Below are 20,383 nucleotides of genomic sequence, written 5' to 3'. Positions count from 1 at the left end.
TGCAATTTTTTGATTCTTTTTATTTCAAGTGTATTGAGATATTTACACTAGAAACTAAACCAAAATACTTGGTCATATTTTGTGTTTCTGCAGTGTGGCGCCTCTCCTCGGGTGCGTTTGTGACAGTTTGGTCGTCCTCAGACGCTGACGGGCCGGGGAGGAGCAGGAGGTGCAGGAGGTTAAAGGTTAAAAGAAGCAGGGAGTGAGAGAGGGATCACACGGTGGAAGGCGACATGTTTCTGGGTGGGGTTACCTGTAGCGGGAGTGCTGGCAGTGACATTGTGGCACCTCTGAAAACACAGCGAAATGCATTGAGACCATCATCCGACGCCAGCCTTCTCCGTCTTGTTCCTGCAACTAAATAACTGCCGTCTAAATTTATCCCTCGCTCAAGTTCTCTTCACACTCCCAGAGTCTCCGTCTTCACACTGCCTCCATCACTCCTCATTACCTGAGTCTGTTTCTAACCAGCAAAGCTCCTGCCTTCTTCCTCTACATCTCCATAGCAATACGTTCCTTCATCCTCCAGCTTTTATCTGCCAAAAAAATAAAAAAGAAGCTAATTTGGGCTTGTTTCTTACCCATCTCCTCCAGCTCTGAAGTCATTGATTTGGAGCGCAGGGCGATGGCTGGAGTGCTCAGCCTCTTGCTCTGCTGAGGGACTGGAAGGAGGAGAAGGCAGCCGTGGTTGGTCGAGCCGCTCCAGATGAGCTGTCGGTTATTGTGAGTGATTGCAGGGGCTCTTACTTTTCTTCCGCGCGCCTTCCTCCATGTCGGGGTTGCGGGTTACCATGACAACCTTCACCATGAGGCTGTTGCCGCCCTGCCGGATCATGTTGACGACCTGCCGGTGGCCGACCTTCACCACGTTCTGACCGTTGACCTGAGGCGCAGACAGAGAGAAGTTTTTATGAAGATCAAAATTATTCTCCAACCTTCTATTCAGTCACTTTGACTAGGCCAAAGTTAAACTTAAAGGTGACCTAGCACACTTCCTTGAACAGGTTAGAACAGCTACTGTTTTTGCACAAAATCATTCTTAGATAATGAGATTTCAGTCTGATAAGTTCAGAAGGTTTTAGGGCCTCTTGTCACTTTAAATTAAACTACTATTGCTTTTGATAGTTGCATTTTTATTAACGGTTTTTACTGTTTTATGCTTTTAAAACTGAACAAATGGATTTCTCTGATTGAATGTCAAAGTTGATATTTGTAAACGGTGCTGCTATCTTGCCAGGTCCCTCTTAAAAAGATATTATAGATCTCAACAAGGTTTATTATCTGGTTAAGTAAAAGGTTATTATTATTATGATAAATCCAAATGAGCTGCTACTGGCTACGCACCTGAAAATGGCTGCAAACAGATGTACAATTACACAATCATACATGTGAGCAGAAGTGGAGCCTCCTGCACAACCAATAAAAATGCAGCAAGTGGTTTCTGGATGGTAAGTCAACAACAAAACACTTGTTTTCCAGCAGCCGTTGTACAGCACATACACTGCAATAAAACCAGCTGACCAAATATGCTGGAACTCGGCTGAGGTTGCTAGGTAACAAGCTGGGAACTCTGCTGGAGTTGCTAGGTAACAGGCTGGGCTTCACTGGAGCGTGTAGCTGAGGGACAGCTACTGCTGATTTGTGACGTTATGATCGAGAGGTTTTTGAAACGGCTCATTTTCCAGACACCAAAAAACATCTGAGTAGATTTTAAGATGCTGGGCTGTTTTTACAAAGAAATCCAAATAGAAGTACAAAAATATGCAAAATGTGAATTTTTCATAACATGTCCTTTTTAAAGTAAGGAACTCTTTTCTGGATCTTCTTCAGGATTCTCTAGTAGAGAGCAGATTTCATTGGTTCATTAATAACAAAAATAGGCCAATTAGCTTAAAATTCTTTTACTTAATCCAAAATCAACAGCTGAATTGTTGAAACTTTGACACAGTTGGGTTTTCCAACAAGACAACATCAGAACTGAATCAACCAGGCTAACATTAGACTCCCTCAATGGCCTTCTCAAAGCCTGGATCTCATCTCTATTAAAAATTTATGCCACATATGCTTAAAAGTTGGGCTCCTGCCAGGAAGCCAATCAGTTCAAATGAGTCCTACTAATTCTGCCAGTCAGAGCAGCCCAACATCCAGCCAGAATTATAACTGCACGGAAATGTTAAGGTGCAACTTGCTTCAGACAAATGTTGGTGACAGAGTTTGTCCTTACACCTGTTTCACAACTGAGAGCCGTTTAGCCCTCAGTCCAGCTAAAGAAAACTTTAAGGCAGCAAGAGTTCCATCATCTTTTAAGAGAAAAAAAAATACTTGCAGAGTTGTTTTGCAATAAAATGGTTGAAAACATTTTCTATGGGATGTTGATATTTGTGGAAAATGTAAAAATAAAATATTCTTTAATTTCTCTAATGCTTATATACTCATATCTAATGTCTAATTGAATCTAATGTCCCTAATGTTCTTGAAATTGAACTCAAAATGTTTGTTTGGACACAAAATTTTGGTCTATAAAGATGATTCTAATTCTAGAAAAAGCACAAAATTCCCAACCTAATGAGAAAGACCTAAAAATACTACTAGTTGTTTTGGTGAGATTTCTTTTTATATTCAGTTTAATTACTCCATAAAAAAATAAAAAGGCTAAAGGAGACCTTTTCTTGCACAGTTATTAGAGTAGAGAGTTAACGTTCTATAAAGCTTTCTGTTTTATTTATAAGTAACAGTTGGGTCAGTTACTCCTGGTACTAAAAATACAGGACTGTGTTTCAGTCGGTTCTTTATTACATTCTGCCAAGGTTCTTGTGGAAGGTCCAAGGAGACGTAATGAAGGAACTAATGAAAAATTCACATTTCACATGTTTTTAATCCTTCCATTTGGGTTTCTAGTGCTTCTAAAGACAACCCAAGCACTTAAAAAAACAGACAGTTTTTGGCAATAGTTTCATCATTTTTGATGCCTGGAAAATGAGCCATTTCAAAAACCTCCGGTATGTAGCGTCACAAATCAGCAGGTGCTTCCCGTTACCTAGCAACCTTGTAAGCTCGCCCCGTTACCTAGCAACCCCAGTGCAGTTCCGCCCACTTCCTAGCAACCTCAGTCGAGCTCCAGGTTTTTGCGCTGTACAATGGCTGCTGGAAAAGACAAGTGTTTTGTTGTTCACTTACCATCTAGATACAACATGTTGCATTCTTGTTGGTTGTGCAGGAGGCTCTACTTCTGCTTTTCAAACATGTGCGAATGCATTATTGCGCATCAGTTTGAAGCCATTTTGACAAATGAGCGTAAACGTTGAGTTGGGGGGGCGTGGCCAGCAGCAGCTTTAAATATTTAAAGAGACACGAGGCTCTAAAACAGCTCATTCTGAACTGAGCAGAGTGATATAATCTTGTATAATAAATATAAAAACATGTTTTGTATCTCCCATAGACCCATGCTAATCTGTTTAAGGAAGCATAATGGGTCACCTTTAATCTTCCCATGTTGATTTTATTTATTGAATGTTCTAAAGTGGCGGTTTTCAAAGTGTGAGGCGCACCTCCCCTGGGGGGCGCCAGAGTACTTTAGGGGAGGCGCGGTGCGAGGGAAAAAGTAAACCGGAAAAGCTATCTGCTTGCTGTCTACTGATGTGAGAGAAACGTCTTTTACGCACACGATCAACTCTGTGGATTTAGGAAAAAGTTGGTACTGTGGGGTGCGCGTGTGGAGCGGGGATCAGTGAAAATGTTTCCCACATTAGAGGATGTTTTGGCCAGTGATGTCAGTAACGTTACTGACGTCGGACCACTTTTTTCAGTAACGAGTAATCTAACGCGTTGCTATTTCAAATCCAGTAGTCAGACTACAGTTACTTATCAAAATCATTTTTTGCGTTACTATCTTCTTTTGTTATTTAATCGTATTTCCTCTACGCGTCTTGTCGAGTGACCGACGTCTCTATGCAACAGAAATGTAAACAATGGAGGGAGATGCGCATTTTGTTGGTGGAAAAACTGGAACTATTTTCAGTTTCTGTCGACAAGTCCGATTATTATAAGCGGCTTTGGGCTTCATTTTTTAAAGTCGCTTGAAAATTTAATGAGCGGCGGGTTGCGCCTTTTTGGGCTCGTTTTTGAACGTGAAGTTGCTCATTTGGGCTTGGAAATAAGCAGAGACTCATAATAAATCCCAGAATTTGTCCGTCATTAAGGTAGTTTTACTCAGTCTCTCCCTGTCCATCATTTCCCGGATCCGTCCCGCTGTGTCTTTTTTAATGTCAAGTTAATGTATTACCTCTGAATGACATCGAGCTTCACGTTGCGCTCCAGAAAACTGCAAACATCGAGACCAATGTGAACAGCGCAATAAACGTGAAAACAGCCACGAATAAACGTGTCCGTAGTTGGCAATGATTATAATGGAAACTTAACGCCACTATAATTATTAATATTAAGATAAGTGTCACAAATCTGTGCAGCCATCTGAGCTGTGGAGCTGCAGGAGGAGCTCTGTGCGCTGCGACATCAAACTCAGGGCCGTAACGCAGAACCTGGAGGCTGGGGGGGAGGGGGGCTTTAAATCCTTCTTAGAGTTTTCCAGACAACAGTGGACCACACAAACTACTCACGTTTTTTTATTTTTTGTACTGTTTTTTTGTACAATCTCCTCTTCAGTTCAACCTTATCAGTGGAGACACATTGTTGATGTTACCATTATAAAATAGCTTACAAAAAAGTATTAGCAAAGCTCAATGTGATTTTCACAGTAGGCAGAGCGTTGTTGTTAGCAGCTGCTGAAAATAACTAAAAAGTTACTTTTAATGTAATTTAGTTACTTGCAAGTCAAGTAGTCAGTAATATAACTAAGTTACTTTTTCAAGGAGTAATCAGTAGTCCGATTAAAGTTACTTTTTCAAAGTAACTATGCCATCACTGGTTTTGGCCAGAGCGGGGCTGAAGGTGGAGTTTTTACAACTGAACTGTGACATGGAGCTCATGTCACAGTAGGGGGGGGCAGCAGGCATTGTGCTCCTTGGAGGGGGGCTCACCCTTTCATACTTTGAAAACCCCTGTTCTAAATCATTGCTGTACCTCGATGAGGAAATCCCCCATCCTGAGACCAGCTCTCCACGCCACGCCGCCCTCGTCCACCGACTCCAAATACTGCAGGGCCGGGAAGGCCGGAGTGGGAGTAAACTCTTCAATGGGAGTTTGAGCTGGGGACACCATGAAATATTAAGATCAGGTCGTTAAACGACTTTATTGCAGAGCATAAATCTGTGCGACAACTCTGAGTTCATCTCAGATTTCCTACCTTTGGCCCCTCGAAGCACAAAGCCGAATCCCTCACTGTCTTTTTTCTGCAGAAGCACCGTCTTCTCCTTGATTATGTAGTCGCTATCGCAGAGAGAGGAGATGAGTCAGATGGTTAGAAATGTTACAAAACAGAAAATAAAGGGAATGCAGAATTAGAAAGTTCTTCAAGTTCAAGTTCCAACTAAAAACAGATTTTTAATGGATGCCTTTGCTTCTTTCCACCAGAAACACTGAGAGGAAAATCAGTGTCTGTACTGTTTTGATTGAACTATTAAACTTCTAACAGCTTTGTGATGGAAAATATTTAGCTTTGATTTCAATGAAACCATTTAGGGAAAATGTTGAGTCTTTTAGAAATGCAGTGGCAGATTTACTTTAGATTTCTGTTCATACAGAAATCTAAATTAATCCAGTCTCAACATATTATAATAGTTGTGATTAGGCCTGTCACAATAACAAATTTTGCTGAACAATTAATTGTCTCAAAAAACTATTGCGATAGACGATAGTATTGTTTGAAGACCTTTTTACACTGATTTAATGGAAATGACGTAATAATGCATGCGATTTCCTGCCAAAGATAGACTTTATTTTCAAAAGAACACTCAACACTGGAACTTATAATCAAAATAAACAAAACAACCAAAAATAAAAATAAAATTGATTCTCAGTCTCCATTAACAAAAATGTACTTGAATAAAAACGAAATAACATAAAGCCAAAGTGTAAATAAATACTGCATTCAACCAAAAGAGTGCAGATTATGAAGTCTGTTTACCATGTTGCCCTTCAGTAATCATTAGATTTAAATAGAGAAGATGGGCACATCGACTACCTGATGCAATAGTTCACACTACACAATTGGTTGCCCCGATTTTCCCCTTACAACAATATTATAACGTTGATCGTTCTAAGATTGTCGCTTGTGATTTCGTAACCGATCATCCTGTAGTGTGTGGTGTGTTACGGTAGATCGTTGTGGCCATTCTGACTGATTTTCATTCAGTCAGGACGTTACGCTGACACTAGAGTCACATGCGTTGCAGGTAGATTGTAGTAAAGCATTGATTAATGCCTGGTTTTAAAATTAGTTAGCTGGACTTGTAGCCATTATGTTGTGCCCACTGTTGGACATCACACGGCACATCGAACCCGATGGAACCGTTATACGTAGGATTTCTGTCGGCTAATGTGTGATCTCAGATTTTGAAAATGGGCCGACAATCGACCGACAGCACTAAGATGGTGTCGTGTGCGCTGGACATTACACTAAGGAAATGAGGAAGGGAGGGTCAGTGGAGAGCAGCGGAGTTGAGCCTTTTTTCATTTAGCGCTCATCAACAGAAAGAGAAAAAGGCTGGAAGAGACGATAACGCCGATAATAAAAACAATGTTGATAGTTTTGTGAAAGCATTGTGAAAACAACAATAACTCAGTTTGATTCAGCCTAAACTACACCAACAAGCTGCAGCTTAAATAAGACTGAAATAAAAACTGTAAAACATGTTGATGCTTTCCTGAATGCCAGTTGTTTTTTTTAACAGAATCGACGGCAGGAGATGCTATATACAGTAGAGCTTGTTGCCGCAGCAACAGCTAGAACTGGACACGAGGAAAGTTGGGCAGGTCCTGAACTAAGCCAAGAGATGTCCTGGTGAACTGTTAGTCACCGACAGCAGAGCAGAGCTGCAGACTCACAGGTGGAGCTAACCGAACGACTGAGCTAAACCAGGAGGAATCACCGGCGTGAGGACATGGGAATTTATTCAATGGAAACAATGCTAATGTTCTTCAGCAGAAGGAAAAATAAAATGTCTCCTCCAGAGGTCGCGCTAAACATCCATCCATCCATCCATTTTCTAATCATCCTTGTCCCTAATGGGGTCAGGAGGGTTGCTGGTTCCTCTCCAGCTGCGTCCCGGGCGAGAGGCAGGGTTCACCCTGGACAGGTCGCCAGTCTGTCGCAGGGCAACACAGAGACATACGGGACAAACAAACATTGACACACACACTCACACCTAGGGAGAATTTTAGAGAAACCAATTAACCTGACAGTCATGTTTTTGGACTGTGGGAGGAAGCCGGAGAACCCGGAGAGAACCCACCATGCACAGGGAGAACATGCAAACTCCATGCAGAAAGACCCCGGGCCGGGAATCGAACCCAGGACCTTCTTGCTGCAAGGCAACAGCTCTACCAACTGCGCCACTGTGCAGCCCGTCGCGCTAAACATTCGGAAGTTATTTATTTAGTAGAAGTTTGTGGGATTAGTGGAGTTTAGTCACAGTGTTTCAGACAGAAAAAGGGAGGAGTGGGGAAACAGATGCAGGACAGATCCTGATGTCTGGAGTGAATCTTTGTGCTGAGGACAGAAGTGGGATACACTCTGGACCGGAAAGGAATGTTATGACTTTTTCATATCACAAAATATTCCAGTTTTCCTTGTCAACACACAAAATTAATGCCAAAAGCTTTAATTTTGGCATTAATTAAATTAATTTAAATGAGCTGTCTTTAAAATGATGTTCAAAATAGCAGGCATACAAAATAAAATTCACATTAAAAAAATACAAAAATAATTTATGCATTTAAAAGAAATTATGTGAAATAATAATAATAAAAAACCCAGTTAAAATTAATGCCAATGCAGAAGATCTGCATTGAGCAACTCCTCAATAATACTGTTGAGGAATATTATAATCTTTGCTTGTCTATTTATTTTAGGTTTTTTTCAATGTTTGCCCCTTTTTAAGACTTTATAGTTGGTGGTTAGATATTGTTAATAATGTCTTCCTACAACACATAATGCCGTAAACTGCATTCACACTGCAGCCTGAAGTGACACAAATCCGTTTTTTTTTTTTTTTTTTGCTTTAATGCGACCTGTACTTTATCTTTTCATGACAGTCTGAATAATAAACTGGCATTCAGGAAAGCATCAACATGTTTTACAGATCAGATTTTTTCTCACTTGGAAATCTGATACGTATCCAATCTTTCCAAATTGGAAAGACCTGAACGCCACTGATATTCAACAGACCTCAGTAATCTAGTGGGAAGAAAAGTAACAACCATGGCGAACGGCAACGGGGATTAAGTTGTTCGAGTGATGGCTCCAGTCGAACAACAACTTCAGAATCGTAAAATATACTCCGCCGTTAGCATCCACATTTACTTCTGCAAACACTGAGGACTACTTCTTCTTCTAGTTTTTTACGGAGGTTGGTAAAACACAGAGCACGCTCTCTATGTGTGACGTTACTGCGCCCTCTACTGCGCATGAGGGACACTTTCAGGTCGTTTGCAGTTCCCACTGGAGAACACATGCAACATATACAACAAAATAAAACATCTGATTTCACAAAAAATCATAATTGAACGTAGCCTTAGTGATATTTTCAAACTTCCTGTCAACTTTAAACATTTTTTAACTAAAAAACACAGCAGGACGCTGGATGAATGCCGCAGTCCCCCGACCAACCACCAGGGGAAACGATGACATGTTTTTTCTAATCTGTAAAGAACCTCAATCAATATATCAGACATTAAGTTTTGGCTTTATTTTTTAGTAACTTTAGTAAATAACAGCTCCTATTATCCTCTTATTGAAACTTAATATAATAGAGTTTTCATTGACTCTACAGTTACAGGTCAGCATCTCTAGCATTTCTGCTGTGCTTCTCTTGTTATGAATGAACAACATCTAAGTAAGTGACTATATATATATATATATATATATATATATATATATATATATATATGTAGTATCAGCTGTACCATACTGTAACCACATGCCGATAATCCCATCATGCACCAAAATAGTCCCAGCCCACTCCATCTGTTCAGGCCGCTCGTTTCCTCTTGTTCCCATCCGTCCTGATCCCTCTCTGATCAGTTAGTTTTCCCCCCTAATCACATTTCCTCCTCTGAGATCTTTTTCATTCACTCTATTAAGTGTGTGATTCTGTCTATGAGCTGAGAGAGACACTCTGTCTCTGCCATAGCTGCATTATTCTTGCCCCCTTTCTGTCCGTTTCTGCTGCAGCGGCTCAAATCTGAAACTCTCTCAAGCAGCGACTGAATTTATTTCATGTTCTCAGTGAAACGTTTAATTTTCATTCTAAAAATGTAATTGGAAGAAGGATTAAGAACATTATTGAGCTGAGGTCAACCCACACAATCTTATCAAGTAATCTTTTGTCTATTTCTAGTGCAAATATCTTATTAAAATTGAAATAGCAAAATTAACTTACGACTAATTTTTCAGCAAAAAATAGGAGCCTGATTTAAGTAAATAATTGCTTAATATTAATAAAGACGTTTTAGTTCCGCTGGCAGATTACATATAGATTATTTCATTTATAATTTTACAAATTATTGATGAAATAATCTGCTAGTGGAATTTTTCACCAATATTAAGGAATTATTTACTTTAAACAAGCTCCTATTTCTTGCTGAAAAATTAATAATTAGAAAGTTAACTTAAAAGTTACTTTTTGAAGTTGGATTTGTCTTATTTTAAGTGAATTTATTTTAAAACAAGTTTGTACTTTATTCAGAAATTTTACTCAAGTAAGAGCAATAAAAAGTAGAGTATAGTAAAAAAAAATTTTTACAAAATGTTACTCAAGTAAATTTAACTAGTTACTACCCGACTCTGGTTCTGACTTTTAATTTTCTATTTGAACAAATAAATTAGTTTTTAATTGAATTCAATTTGAATTAAAGCCAGAATACTGAGAAAAGTTAATAAACTTGTTTCACATTTGGGACATTAAACCAATAACTTTGATGTATTTGATTGGAATTGTAAGTGATAAATATAACTCTATTGCAAACTGCATTACCTTCGATTCAATCAGATACCCCTAAATAAAATCCGGAACAATTAACTGTTTTCAGAAGTCAGAAAAAGGCGGTTCTGCCCGATCTTTTAAAAAGCCTAACCTGCCAATTTTGTTTTTGTCTGAAATGTTGCTCAATGTAGGAAGAAAGCTGCTGAACTGGGAACACTGGGGTGACCATTGTTATCTGTAAACGTGCAGACATGATGTGGTGCGCCGGTCTGTCAGTCTCACAGGAGAGCAGAGGACTGTGGCTGCTTTTTAAACCTTTGCCGAGGTGGATAAGATCGGCTTTGCATGTAAAAATCAGTGGATCACCGATCTCCCAAAATTAAGGAAATCGGCATCGATAAATGAGCTGGCCAATAAATCGGTGCATCCCTAAAAACATAACATTCTGTATCGTTTTCCTTCCACTTTTTACACCAAAATGTGCTGATCCCAATTAAACTCCCAATAAATCCCAATAAAACACACTGACGGTTATGTGAGAGTAGAAGCAGGAACAATCCCTTTAAATAATCTGACTGAAAAACAACAAAAACTACATGATGGCTCCAGAATGACAGCACAAACTAATCCGTTGTGTTTTCCAGCAGACCTCCATCTGCACCATACGTTATTCAGCAAGATGACACAGTGAGGCAGATCTGTGTGTTGATGCATTCAGTGCTTGGTGAGTGTAACTCACAGGCTGCCACGTGCCCCACAGTGTGAACAAACACTGACAGAAACAGCTTCAGAATATACAATGAGCTGGCAGCTGCAAGGGGAATGTTGCACTTATAATCAGTCTGTTTGTTTTAGCAGCTGCATCACATCCAAACGGCGTAACTCTGACTCAGCCTCTGCTGCTGTCGTCGACACGGAGTGGCTGATCCAACCAACTGGATAAGTCTTCCCGACCAAATGGGAGTTAAAAAAAAGTCTGTGTCACTTTACTAAACGGATCTTTCCGTCTCGTGCTTCCCCAGGGCTGCTGAGTTTCCACTGGGTTTCTGGTAGGGATGGGAGTCCAGAACCAGAAGTTGTTGTCAGTAGTTCTTGCTTAATGATTCTGCTTATCGGTTCCCGTGATGTGTGACATAGTTCCATGACGACGTATCGGACACGCTCCGTATTTTTGCTTTAGAAAACATCCAATATGGCGTCGCGGCAGAGAGATGAAAATGGAGTCGGCTGTTACGTGCTCAGAACTTTAATCCCAATAAAAGCAGGAAATACCTCCAACTTCCTCAAATCGGTTGCACAGCCTGCAACTGATTTGTAAAGTGTTTGATAAGTTGCTTAGCAACACGGTGACTCTGGAGGGGGCGGAGCTCCAAGTGCCGCTGCTATGAAAGTCCTGGTTAGCGGTCAACTCCTCCACATCCTGGTTATTATGTTAAAGTTAGTACTGAATGAATATTCTCCATCTTATATTAACATTTACAGTCAAATTCGGTAAATTAGAATACATTTTCACATGAGTCTGTTTATAAAATTAAAATCACAAAAACTGTTGAAATGCAGAAAGTTGCATTTCCTGTTAAAATATTAATTTTATATATGAATTTTCATTGTTTAAACAAGTTTTAATTTAGTTAGAATTAAAGAGTTTATTTCCTAACTCAATGAGAATCGATAAGAGAAGGAAGCAAGCGCACCCAGTACAACACTTTCATCCTATTGGCTGAGAGGTTGCTAGGCGACGGTGTATTTTTTGTACAAGAAGCAAGCAGAGATTAAGTGTGAGCGTGAGAAGTTCTGAGTACAAGTATTAAAAGTTTTGAGAACAAAATACATGAAATCCTGCTTTCAGACTGAAAATGTGTGCTCTTGGATTATGGCAGAAAAGTTTCCCCATAGACAAGCAATTACCCCCACAATACGGCCGATTGGGGGAACTTTAGCAAGGAAGATATTATCAAGACTCATACCAACAAAGACTGAACCAAAGCTGCTTCAACAATGACTTTTAAAAAGAGTGGGAAATGTTTGAGAACCACTTTCTGCTCTAAATGGATTGTTTTTTTTAATTAATTTTAACTTTCTGAGGCTCTCAAGTCAAATACAACCGAAGCTGCGCTGAATGTTTGAAAAAGGTTTTAGCTTCAAAAATTGGGGAATAGCAAACAAATCCACATCTGTGTTTACATTTAGAAGACATAACCACTGACCAGGGAGTAGAATCACAAAAACACTTTACTCAAGAGTAGAGCTAATTCAAAATATTCTTAATTAAGTAAAAGTAAAAAGTAGCCATCCAAGAAATCACTTGAGTAAAAAAGTATTTGGTGAAAACTCTACTCAACTACTGAGTAACGGGTTGAAACATTGATCACTAAATATTTAAAAATTACATCATCAAAATATAAAGTTACATGGAAAGTTTGGTATTTTGGAGACCAAAATGAAAATAATTCATATAAATTATGAAATAACAAATTCAGGCGAAAGAAACATTTTTCCAAGTCAGTTTCTTTCAATATAAAACTTATAAAACTTTAACAAAAACTGCAAGTGTGTGTCTATGTCTGGTGATTTTTTTAGGTTAAACTTGTTTGTTACTCAAAGTATCCAGAATTTTATGCAATAGTAGCAAAACAGCATAATAAAATTACTCGAGTAAAGAAAAACATTACATTCCAGTACAAAAAGTACTTTTTGAGTGGTTTCTAGTGCAAATATCTTAATACACTTGAAATGAGACAAAACTAACTTATAAGTAAAGTTTGTAAGACATAAGAGCTTTGTTTTAAGTCAATAATTTAACATTGATGACAAAGTAATACTTCCATTTGCAAATTATTTCACTTAGATTATTTCCATATTGTAAGTGAAATAATCTACCAATGCAACTAGTACTTTTTCATCAATATTAAGGAATTATTGAAACAAAAGAAGTTCCTACATTACACAGAAATAAGTTTGTTTTGTAATACTTAAAAAAAAAAGAGTATAATTGCAGTTCAAACAAGATAAAAAGAACTTGGTATTATTTTGTATTTTTGCAGTGTAGTAATTGCTTTTTTTCCCCAAAAAAGTTACACAAGTAAAAGTAATTAGTACCAAACGCTCAATGGGACATAATGTTTTAATTTTGTAAAAGCCAACAAAGACTGCACAGTTTTGGCCTGAGCAGGCTTCCATAGTGGAATCAGAAAGATGCTGGAACTTGTCACGCATGCCGCATCGCTAAAACTCCCTCACTGAAAGCTGGAGACGTCTCACACACACACACACACACGCACACCCACGCACACACACGCACACACACACACACACAAACAACACGCATCACACCAGACCCAAGTTTCAGGTGTTGCATGTTCCTCTGTGACATGACAGCAGCTGGAGAAATTACCTAAAAAATTTTTTTTTTTAAATCAGCTTTTTATTCGTAATTTTTTATTTTTTTTGCAGGATGGCAGCAAACGCAGCGCACACAGTTTTGTTCAGCACTGACATAAACAAACACGAAATCAGGCAGCACATCAGTAACAGCAGCAGGCATCAGTTGTGCCAGTGCAGCACCGCCAGAGGACATTTGTTCAGAGCAGCGCGCGAGAAACGCGACGCACTCTCACATGTTGGCGGAGCGAATCACACGGAACGGCCGGATCAAACATCTGTCTGCGCGCACGCTCTGCAACATCTGCCGATCCGGTCGACGCTGCACCGCCGCCGTTTCTACATGCATGCATCACCCCTCTTCCTCCTCCTCTTCCTCCAGCCGCTGGAGGAAGAGGAGGAGGCATGAAAAGCCATGGCAGGTACCTGTAAATGAACCAGACGCTCCTGTTCACAGGGCCCAGCGACGGCCAGGAAGAAGAGAGGGAGAGGGAGAGGGAGACATCCTCCTCGCCGCATGCCCCCATCGCCATTTCCTCCCCTCCCTCTCCTCCTCCTTCTCCTGGTCCTTCTCCTTCTCGTCTTCCAGCGAGACAGCGGCGAGCGCGAGCGGCGTGAGAGGAGGAGGAGGACGAGAGGAGGAAGAGAAGAAGAGAGAGACAGAGGAAGGGAGAGGGCCAAGCTCTCCCAGCCCCTTCATACTTAAGACGGAGAGGAGGAGGAGGAATCGGAGAGACTGAGGGATTGAGATGGTTAGCTGCGACTGCGGCACAGAGAGAGAGCAAGGAGGAGGAGGAAGAGGAGGAGAGGAAGACGGTGGCTTAAAGAAGTAGAAGAGATACGGAGATGGTTGAGAGGGGTTTCCAGCACGACTCAATCAGAGCACAACTCAGCCTCCTCTTTTTCACGCTCACAAACAATTTGACGTGATTTCCAATTCACTGGAGATCCTTCATCCATCAGGTTCTACACCCAGAGGTGGAGTTAGGGCTGGACAGAATCGTATAGCATCACGTCAGAAGTTATTCTGATGAAAGATTGTTGTTTTAAGGCCTTTTCAAAGTAACATAAAATTACCTTAAATTTTATATAAAAAATTTAATATAATTATTCTTTTATGTTCTTTTAATGACATAAAAGCACGCATTCTGAAAGATAAATAAACTTTAAATTCTAATGGTGCTTTTAGATATCCAAAATAAGTAAACAAAACATCAGAAACAACAAAACTGTCCTTCAAAAATGGAGCTAGTTGAGACCAAAGCACCAGTTTAAGACTTTTATCCTCCAGTTTTTGGTAGAAAGAGAAATAAATTTTTATCCTGTGATTAACTGATGTACTGTTTGTTCTGTCAGGGCTAAATATCACCTGACTTATCGCGAGAGTCTCTCATCAGGATAATAACTTTCATTAAACATCATCACTATAATTCAAATTAATGATGTCAAAAATCCCCAAAACTGTCCGTATTGTCAGGATTGTTAGCTTTGCTATTTTATCCACTGTTTTCAATGAAAGTATCAATAAATATAAAAATAAATGTGCAACTTAGGGAGACAAATCACTTCTTCATGTGACTGGTATTACAAATGGGAATGTTTTTTAGAATTGCTGTCATGCAGTCAGTCATACGGTTATATAAAAAAGAAGCAGCAAATATCAGCATGTTCACTGTTATCGTGATAAAACTTTAAGTCCATATTCCCCAACCCTAATATCACCAGTAACACCTACTGGTAATTTATTGGAACTGTATTAAGCGTAACTAAATCCCAAATCAGCTGTTTTTTTGCTGTCTTTGCTTATTTAGGGATCTATTAGGGCTAGAGAACATGGCTGAAAAATGTGTCACAATATCAGCGTTTCATATCAGTTGATGGATAATTATTGATTAGTTTTTTGTTTTTAGGTATCTGTTTTATCCAGTTTTCACTCCACGCCGGTGTTTTTTATTTTTAAGCAGTCATGAGGAAGTGGAGAAACCTTAAACTGCTGCTGCGCAAGTTACTCAACAGGTCGTTGCTAGGTAACCAAAGAATGACTGAGTTGCTAGGTAACTAAAAGAGAGCGGGTGAGTTGGTTGGTTCCACCAGCCTAGCTTAGCTGGCAGTGAGAGTCGGCTAAAGTCTTTCCTCTGTTTCCTCTGAAATATGCTATACAAATAACATTTAATTGATTGATTGATTGAATTAGCAAAACAAATGATCATTAGCTGCAGCCCTAGCTTCCACCAGACAGCTGAAGATGAAGTCAGTTTTTATTGAAAGGATTATTTGAACACTACGGATGAGAGACATTCACATAATCACAAAATGTTTTAAAGCTAAAGAAAAACAGATTGAACAAAGTTTTACAGAACAGTTTTTGGTTGGTAACTTCTAATCTCTTTGCTGCATTCAAACAACATGAACTACTTCCTGCTGCCTGGTGTAAACAAAGCATGAATGAGGCACTGCAGAGGCTTTGGATGGGAGACGAGTGGCACTCACATCATCTCTCCGTCGCTTCCTTCCACGTACGTTTAACCCGTCCTCCGTCAACTCGCCCTCCCTCCCTCCATTTTCCCTCCGTTCCTGTCATCCTCTCGCTTCCCTCCTGTCTTCAACCGCGGCTCTCTCCCGCTCTCCTCTCATGCCTCTGCCGTTTTGTTTTCCTCCACGCTCGGCGCCGCTGTGATTGAGCGAAACGGGGAAAGCTGGGCTGGGTGGAGCGAATGTTGACAGAAGGTCCACAGGATCACATGTTTGTGTTCGCACATGGTGTTCTCTAAACGGATCCGCGGTAAGAGGATCCAGTCTTTAACCATTTACACACAACAGTCCAGAAAGATTCATCTTTCATCGCCAGGACTGTTTTCAAACATCCATATTAAAAATAAGAAGTCCTGAATTTAGTCCAGAACTGTCCAGGAACCACAGATGATTTAGTTTTATACAGTTTGAGCTGAACTTCCTGTAAAGGTTTTACCTTCAGAGGTCTGAAAGTTTTCAGAATGAAATACTGAAGTCCACAATGAACTTATCGTAGATATTACTGCAACGGCCTTGAATTATAGAACCTGGGAGGAAGGAAAAGACTAATGGGATGGATGGATGGATGGACAGATAGATGGATGGATGGATGGATGGATGGATGGATAGATGGATGGATGGATGGATGGATGGACAGATGGATGGATGGATGGATGGATGAAATTATGGATGAACAGATTGAGTGATGGATGGATTGAAAGATGGATGGATAGATGGATGGATGAATGGACAGATGGATGGATGGATGGATGGATGGATGGATGGATGGATGGATGGACGGATGGATGAATGGACAGATGGATGAATGGATGGATGGATGGACAGAAGGATGGATGAATGAACTAATGGATGAACAGATTGAGTGATGGATGGATGGATGGATGGATGGATGGATGGACAGATAGATGAATGGATGGATGAAATTATGGATGAACAGATTGAGTGATGGATGGATGGATGGATGGATGGACAGATGGATGGATGGATGGATGGATGGACGGACGGATGGATGAATGGACAGATGGATGGATGGATGGATGGATGAAATTATGGATGAACAGATTGAGTGATGGATGGATTGAAAGATGGATGGATAGATGGATGGATGGATAGATGGATGGATGAATGGACAGATGGATGGATGGATGGATGGATGGATGGATGGACGGATGGATGAATGGACAGATGGATGGATGGATGGATGGATGAAATTATGGATGAACAGATTGAGTGATGGATGGATGGATAGATGGATGGATAGATGGATGGATGGATGGATGGATGGATGGACGGACAGATGGATGAATGAACTAATGGATGAACAGATTGAGTGATGGATGGATGGATGGATGGATGGATGGACAGATAGATGAATGGATGGATGGACGGACGGATGGATGAATGGACAGATGGATGGATGAATGGACAGATGGATGGATGGATGGATGGATGGATGAAATTATGGATGAACAGATTGAGTGATGGATGGATGGACAGATGGATGGATGGATGGATGGACGGACAGATGGATGGATGGATGGATGGACGGACAGATGGATGGATGGATGGATGGACGGACAGATGGATGGATGGATGGATGAAATTATGGATGAACAGATTGAGTGATGGATGGATGGATAGATGGATGGACAGAAGGGTGGATGGATGGATGGATGGATGGATGGATGGATAGATGAATGGATGGATGGATGGACAGAAGGATGGATGAATGAACTAATGGATGAACAGATTGAGTGATGGATGGATGGATGGATGGATAGACAGATAGATGGATGGATGGATGGATGGACGGATGAACAGATGGATGGATGGACAGATAGATGGATGGATGGATAGATGGATGGATGGACAGATGAACAGATGGATGGATGGACAGAGGGAGTTTCTAGACGTCTAGTCAAATCCTTCCATCAGAACAAACTGAGGTTCAGAATCGAAATGATTCTTTTCACATATTAATATTTCCCGTCGGCAACTCCAGCCTTCACAGAGAAACTTTCCTAAAAATAATCCCAATCCCCAAAAACCACAGTCTGCTTCAATCCCAGCGCCTCTCTCTCCTCTGCCTCTCGATCGCCCTCCGCTGTCTGACCTCCAGATGGAGACACCGCAGGCGAAGCGAGGGTGATAGAAAGAAAATTAAAAAGTGCAAGGGGGTTCGGAGAGCAGCGATGACTAGAGCGCGAGGGCGGGAAGCAGAAACGGTCCGGAGATTCAGCCAAACATGAACGGATGAACGGATGAAAGGAGGGATAGGTGAAACGATAAAAGTGAGCGAATCTGAGTCAGCCTTAAAGTCCAAAAGAACTCCATCTATGAATGTGTGAATGAGGCGTGTGTTCACACAAACATGTCTAGATCTGCAGGTTGTTGATGAAGCATGTTAATATATGAGAGTTTTAAAGTGAGTGATGGGAGGAAAATAACAGCTGAATGATGGAAAATATGAATAATACATGGAGTACGATCAGTAATTACAGGATTCCTGCTCAGTGATTAACCGTATGTTGACAACACAAGATAAATTCAATCAGGTCACAACAGCAGGACATAATTATGAGAAGCGGCAAAACTACGATGCAACTCATAAATCAGGGGTGTCCAAAGTGTGGCCCCGGGGCCACTTGTGGCCCTCTGAAGGATTTTGTACGACTCCCAACCATAATAAGGGTTTCTGTAGATTTCACATTTTGCATGTTTTTATATTTCCATGTGAGTCTCAACTACTACTAAAAACAGCAAAATCACTCAGAAAACACCCGGCAGTTTTTTAGTGTTGTTTTAAAAACCTCCTCATTGCTAAGTCACATTTGATGGCTCGTTGCCTAGCAACTCAAGTTGAGCTCCAGCATGTTTTGTCAGCTGGTTTTACTACTGTATGCGATGTACAATGGCTGCTGGAAAAGACAGGTGTTTTATTGTTGACTTATCATCAAGAAACCACTTGCCGCAATCTTGTTCATTGTGCAGGAGGCTCCACTTTTGCTTTTCAGAGCTGTACGGTTGTATAATTGCACATCTGTTGGCCAGGTGTGGCCAGCAACAGCTTATTCTGATGTGAAGTGACACGACGCCCTAAAACAGCTCATTCTGAACCGGTCAAACTAAAATGTCATTATTTAAGAATAATTTTGAGCAAAAAATGTCATGAATATGTTTTGTTTAGCAAAAATGATTTTACAAATTGTGACTTTGGACCTTGTGGCAAATAGTTTGGACACCACTGACATAAGTGATGTTAACCTGATCATCCTAGATATTACTTTCAGAAATAGGCAACAGATTCTAGATTAGAAACTCATTTTTGATGAAAGAGAAGGTGGAAAAATTAAAATGACTTCATATACAGCTTTTTTTATACTGTTGTGATATCACATGTGATTGGAAAACATAAAACCTACAACAAAGAGAAAAACTATTCAAATTAGGTTTTCATAAACATTGGTCTTGAGCAAAATTTGATTTCTTTGCCTCTTGATTAGAAGACAAAATATATCCATACAAATCAACAAAAAGCAATCAAATTATATTTTTTCTTTAATAAAGTACTGAAAATACTCAGACACTCATCCTTGACTTTCAGCACCAACTGAAACTTAGTTTTCTGGAAAAGCAGTTTTTGTATAATGGCAGTTTTCAATTCTCTTTTGCAGACATGAAGGAGAAAAACAGCTTTTTGTTCCTACCTTGGAGCATCAAAGCTGTCATATGATCCCACAGTGTAATGGCGGAACAACCTCTTGGCTCGTTCTCCACGACTCTCTGAAACATAAAACGACTTGATTCAAATTGTGTATAAAAAAACATAAATCTAAACACCAGCTTTCAGCAGGGGGTATTTTTTGATTTGGCTAATTTACTAACTAGCTTCAAGTCATATATTTAGTTTGAATCTAATGCTAACTAAGAAATTAGCCTTGGCTTCGAGCAAAAGATTTAGCTTAAATCCATTATCTTGAAGCTGAAAAGCTTGTTTGCTAACTAAATATTAAGCTCAGGCTAAATGTTTAGCTTGGAATAAATAATTAGCTGTAAATATTAAGTTTTAAGGCTAAATATCTAGCATCAAGCTAAATATTTAGTCTGAAAAAATAAAAAGTCTAAAACACTAAAGTCTCTGCAGGGAATGTTTACCATCAGATTTCAGAATGGGATAATTTTATTTTAGCCATTGCTAATTTATCAATTAGCTTCAAGCAAGATGTTTAATTCAGTTGAATCTAATTTCCTTGAAGCTAAAAAGTTTTTTTTAAACTATATATTTAGCAATAAGCTAAATATTTAGCTTGAATGTAATTATTTTGTTAAGCTAAATTAGCCTAAACTGGCTAATTTAGCTTAACAAAGCT

At 39.8% G+C, this 20,383-nt stretch overlaps 1 protein-coding gene across 4 annotated transcripts in view; it reads right to left on the bottom strand.

The window, feature by feature from the left end:
- shank1 (SH3 and multiple ankyrin repeat domains 1) overlaps positions 1–20,383 on the bottom strand; it is a 91,858-nt gene that overhangs the window by 20,655 nt on the left and 50,820 nt on the right. For all 4 annotated transcript variants that reach the window (XM_044101406.1, XM_044101407.1, XM_044101408.1 and 1 more), the window contains exons 15-19: positions 19,721–19,796; positions 5,303–5,385; positions 5,080–5,204; positions 748–883; positions 582–662 (exon numbers count right to left, since the gene is read on the bottom strand). In XM_044101406.1, coding sequence (XP_043957341.1) covers positions 582–662; positions 748–883; positions 5,080–5,204; positions 5,303–5,385; positions 19,721–19,796 — 501 coding nt within the window. The remainder of the gene's footprint in view (positions 1–581; positions 663–747; positions 884–5,079; positions 5,205–5,302; positions 5,386–19,720; positions 19,797–20,383) is intronic.

Source organism: Gambusia affinis, linkage group LG19 (genome assembly GCF_019740435.1).
Source record: "Gambusia affinis linkage group LG19, SWU_Gaff_1.0, whole genome shotgun sequence".
Taxonomy (NCBI): Eukaryota; Metazoa; Chordata; class Actinopteri; order Cyprinodontiformes; family Poeciliidae; genus Gambusia; species Gambusia affinis.
The sequence above is the reverse complement of the archived record's forward strand: the minus strand, read 5'-3'. Positions and strand labels throughout refer to the sequence as shown.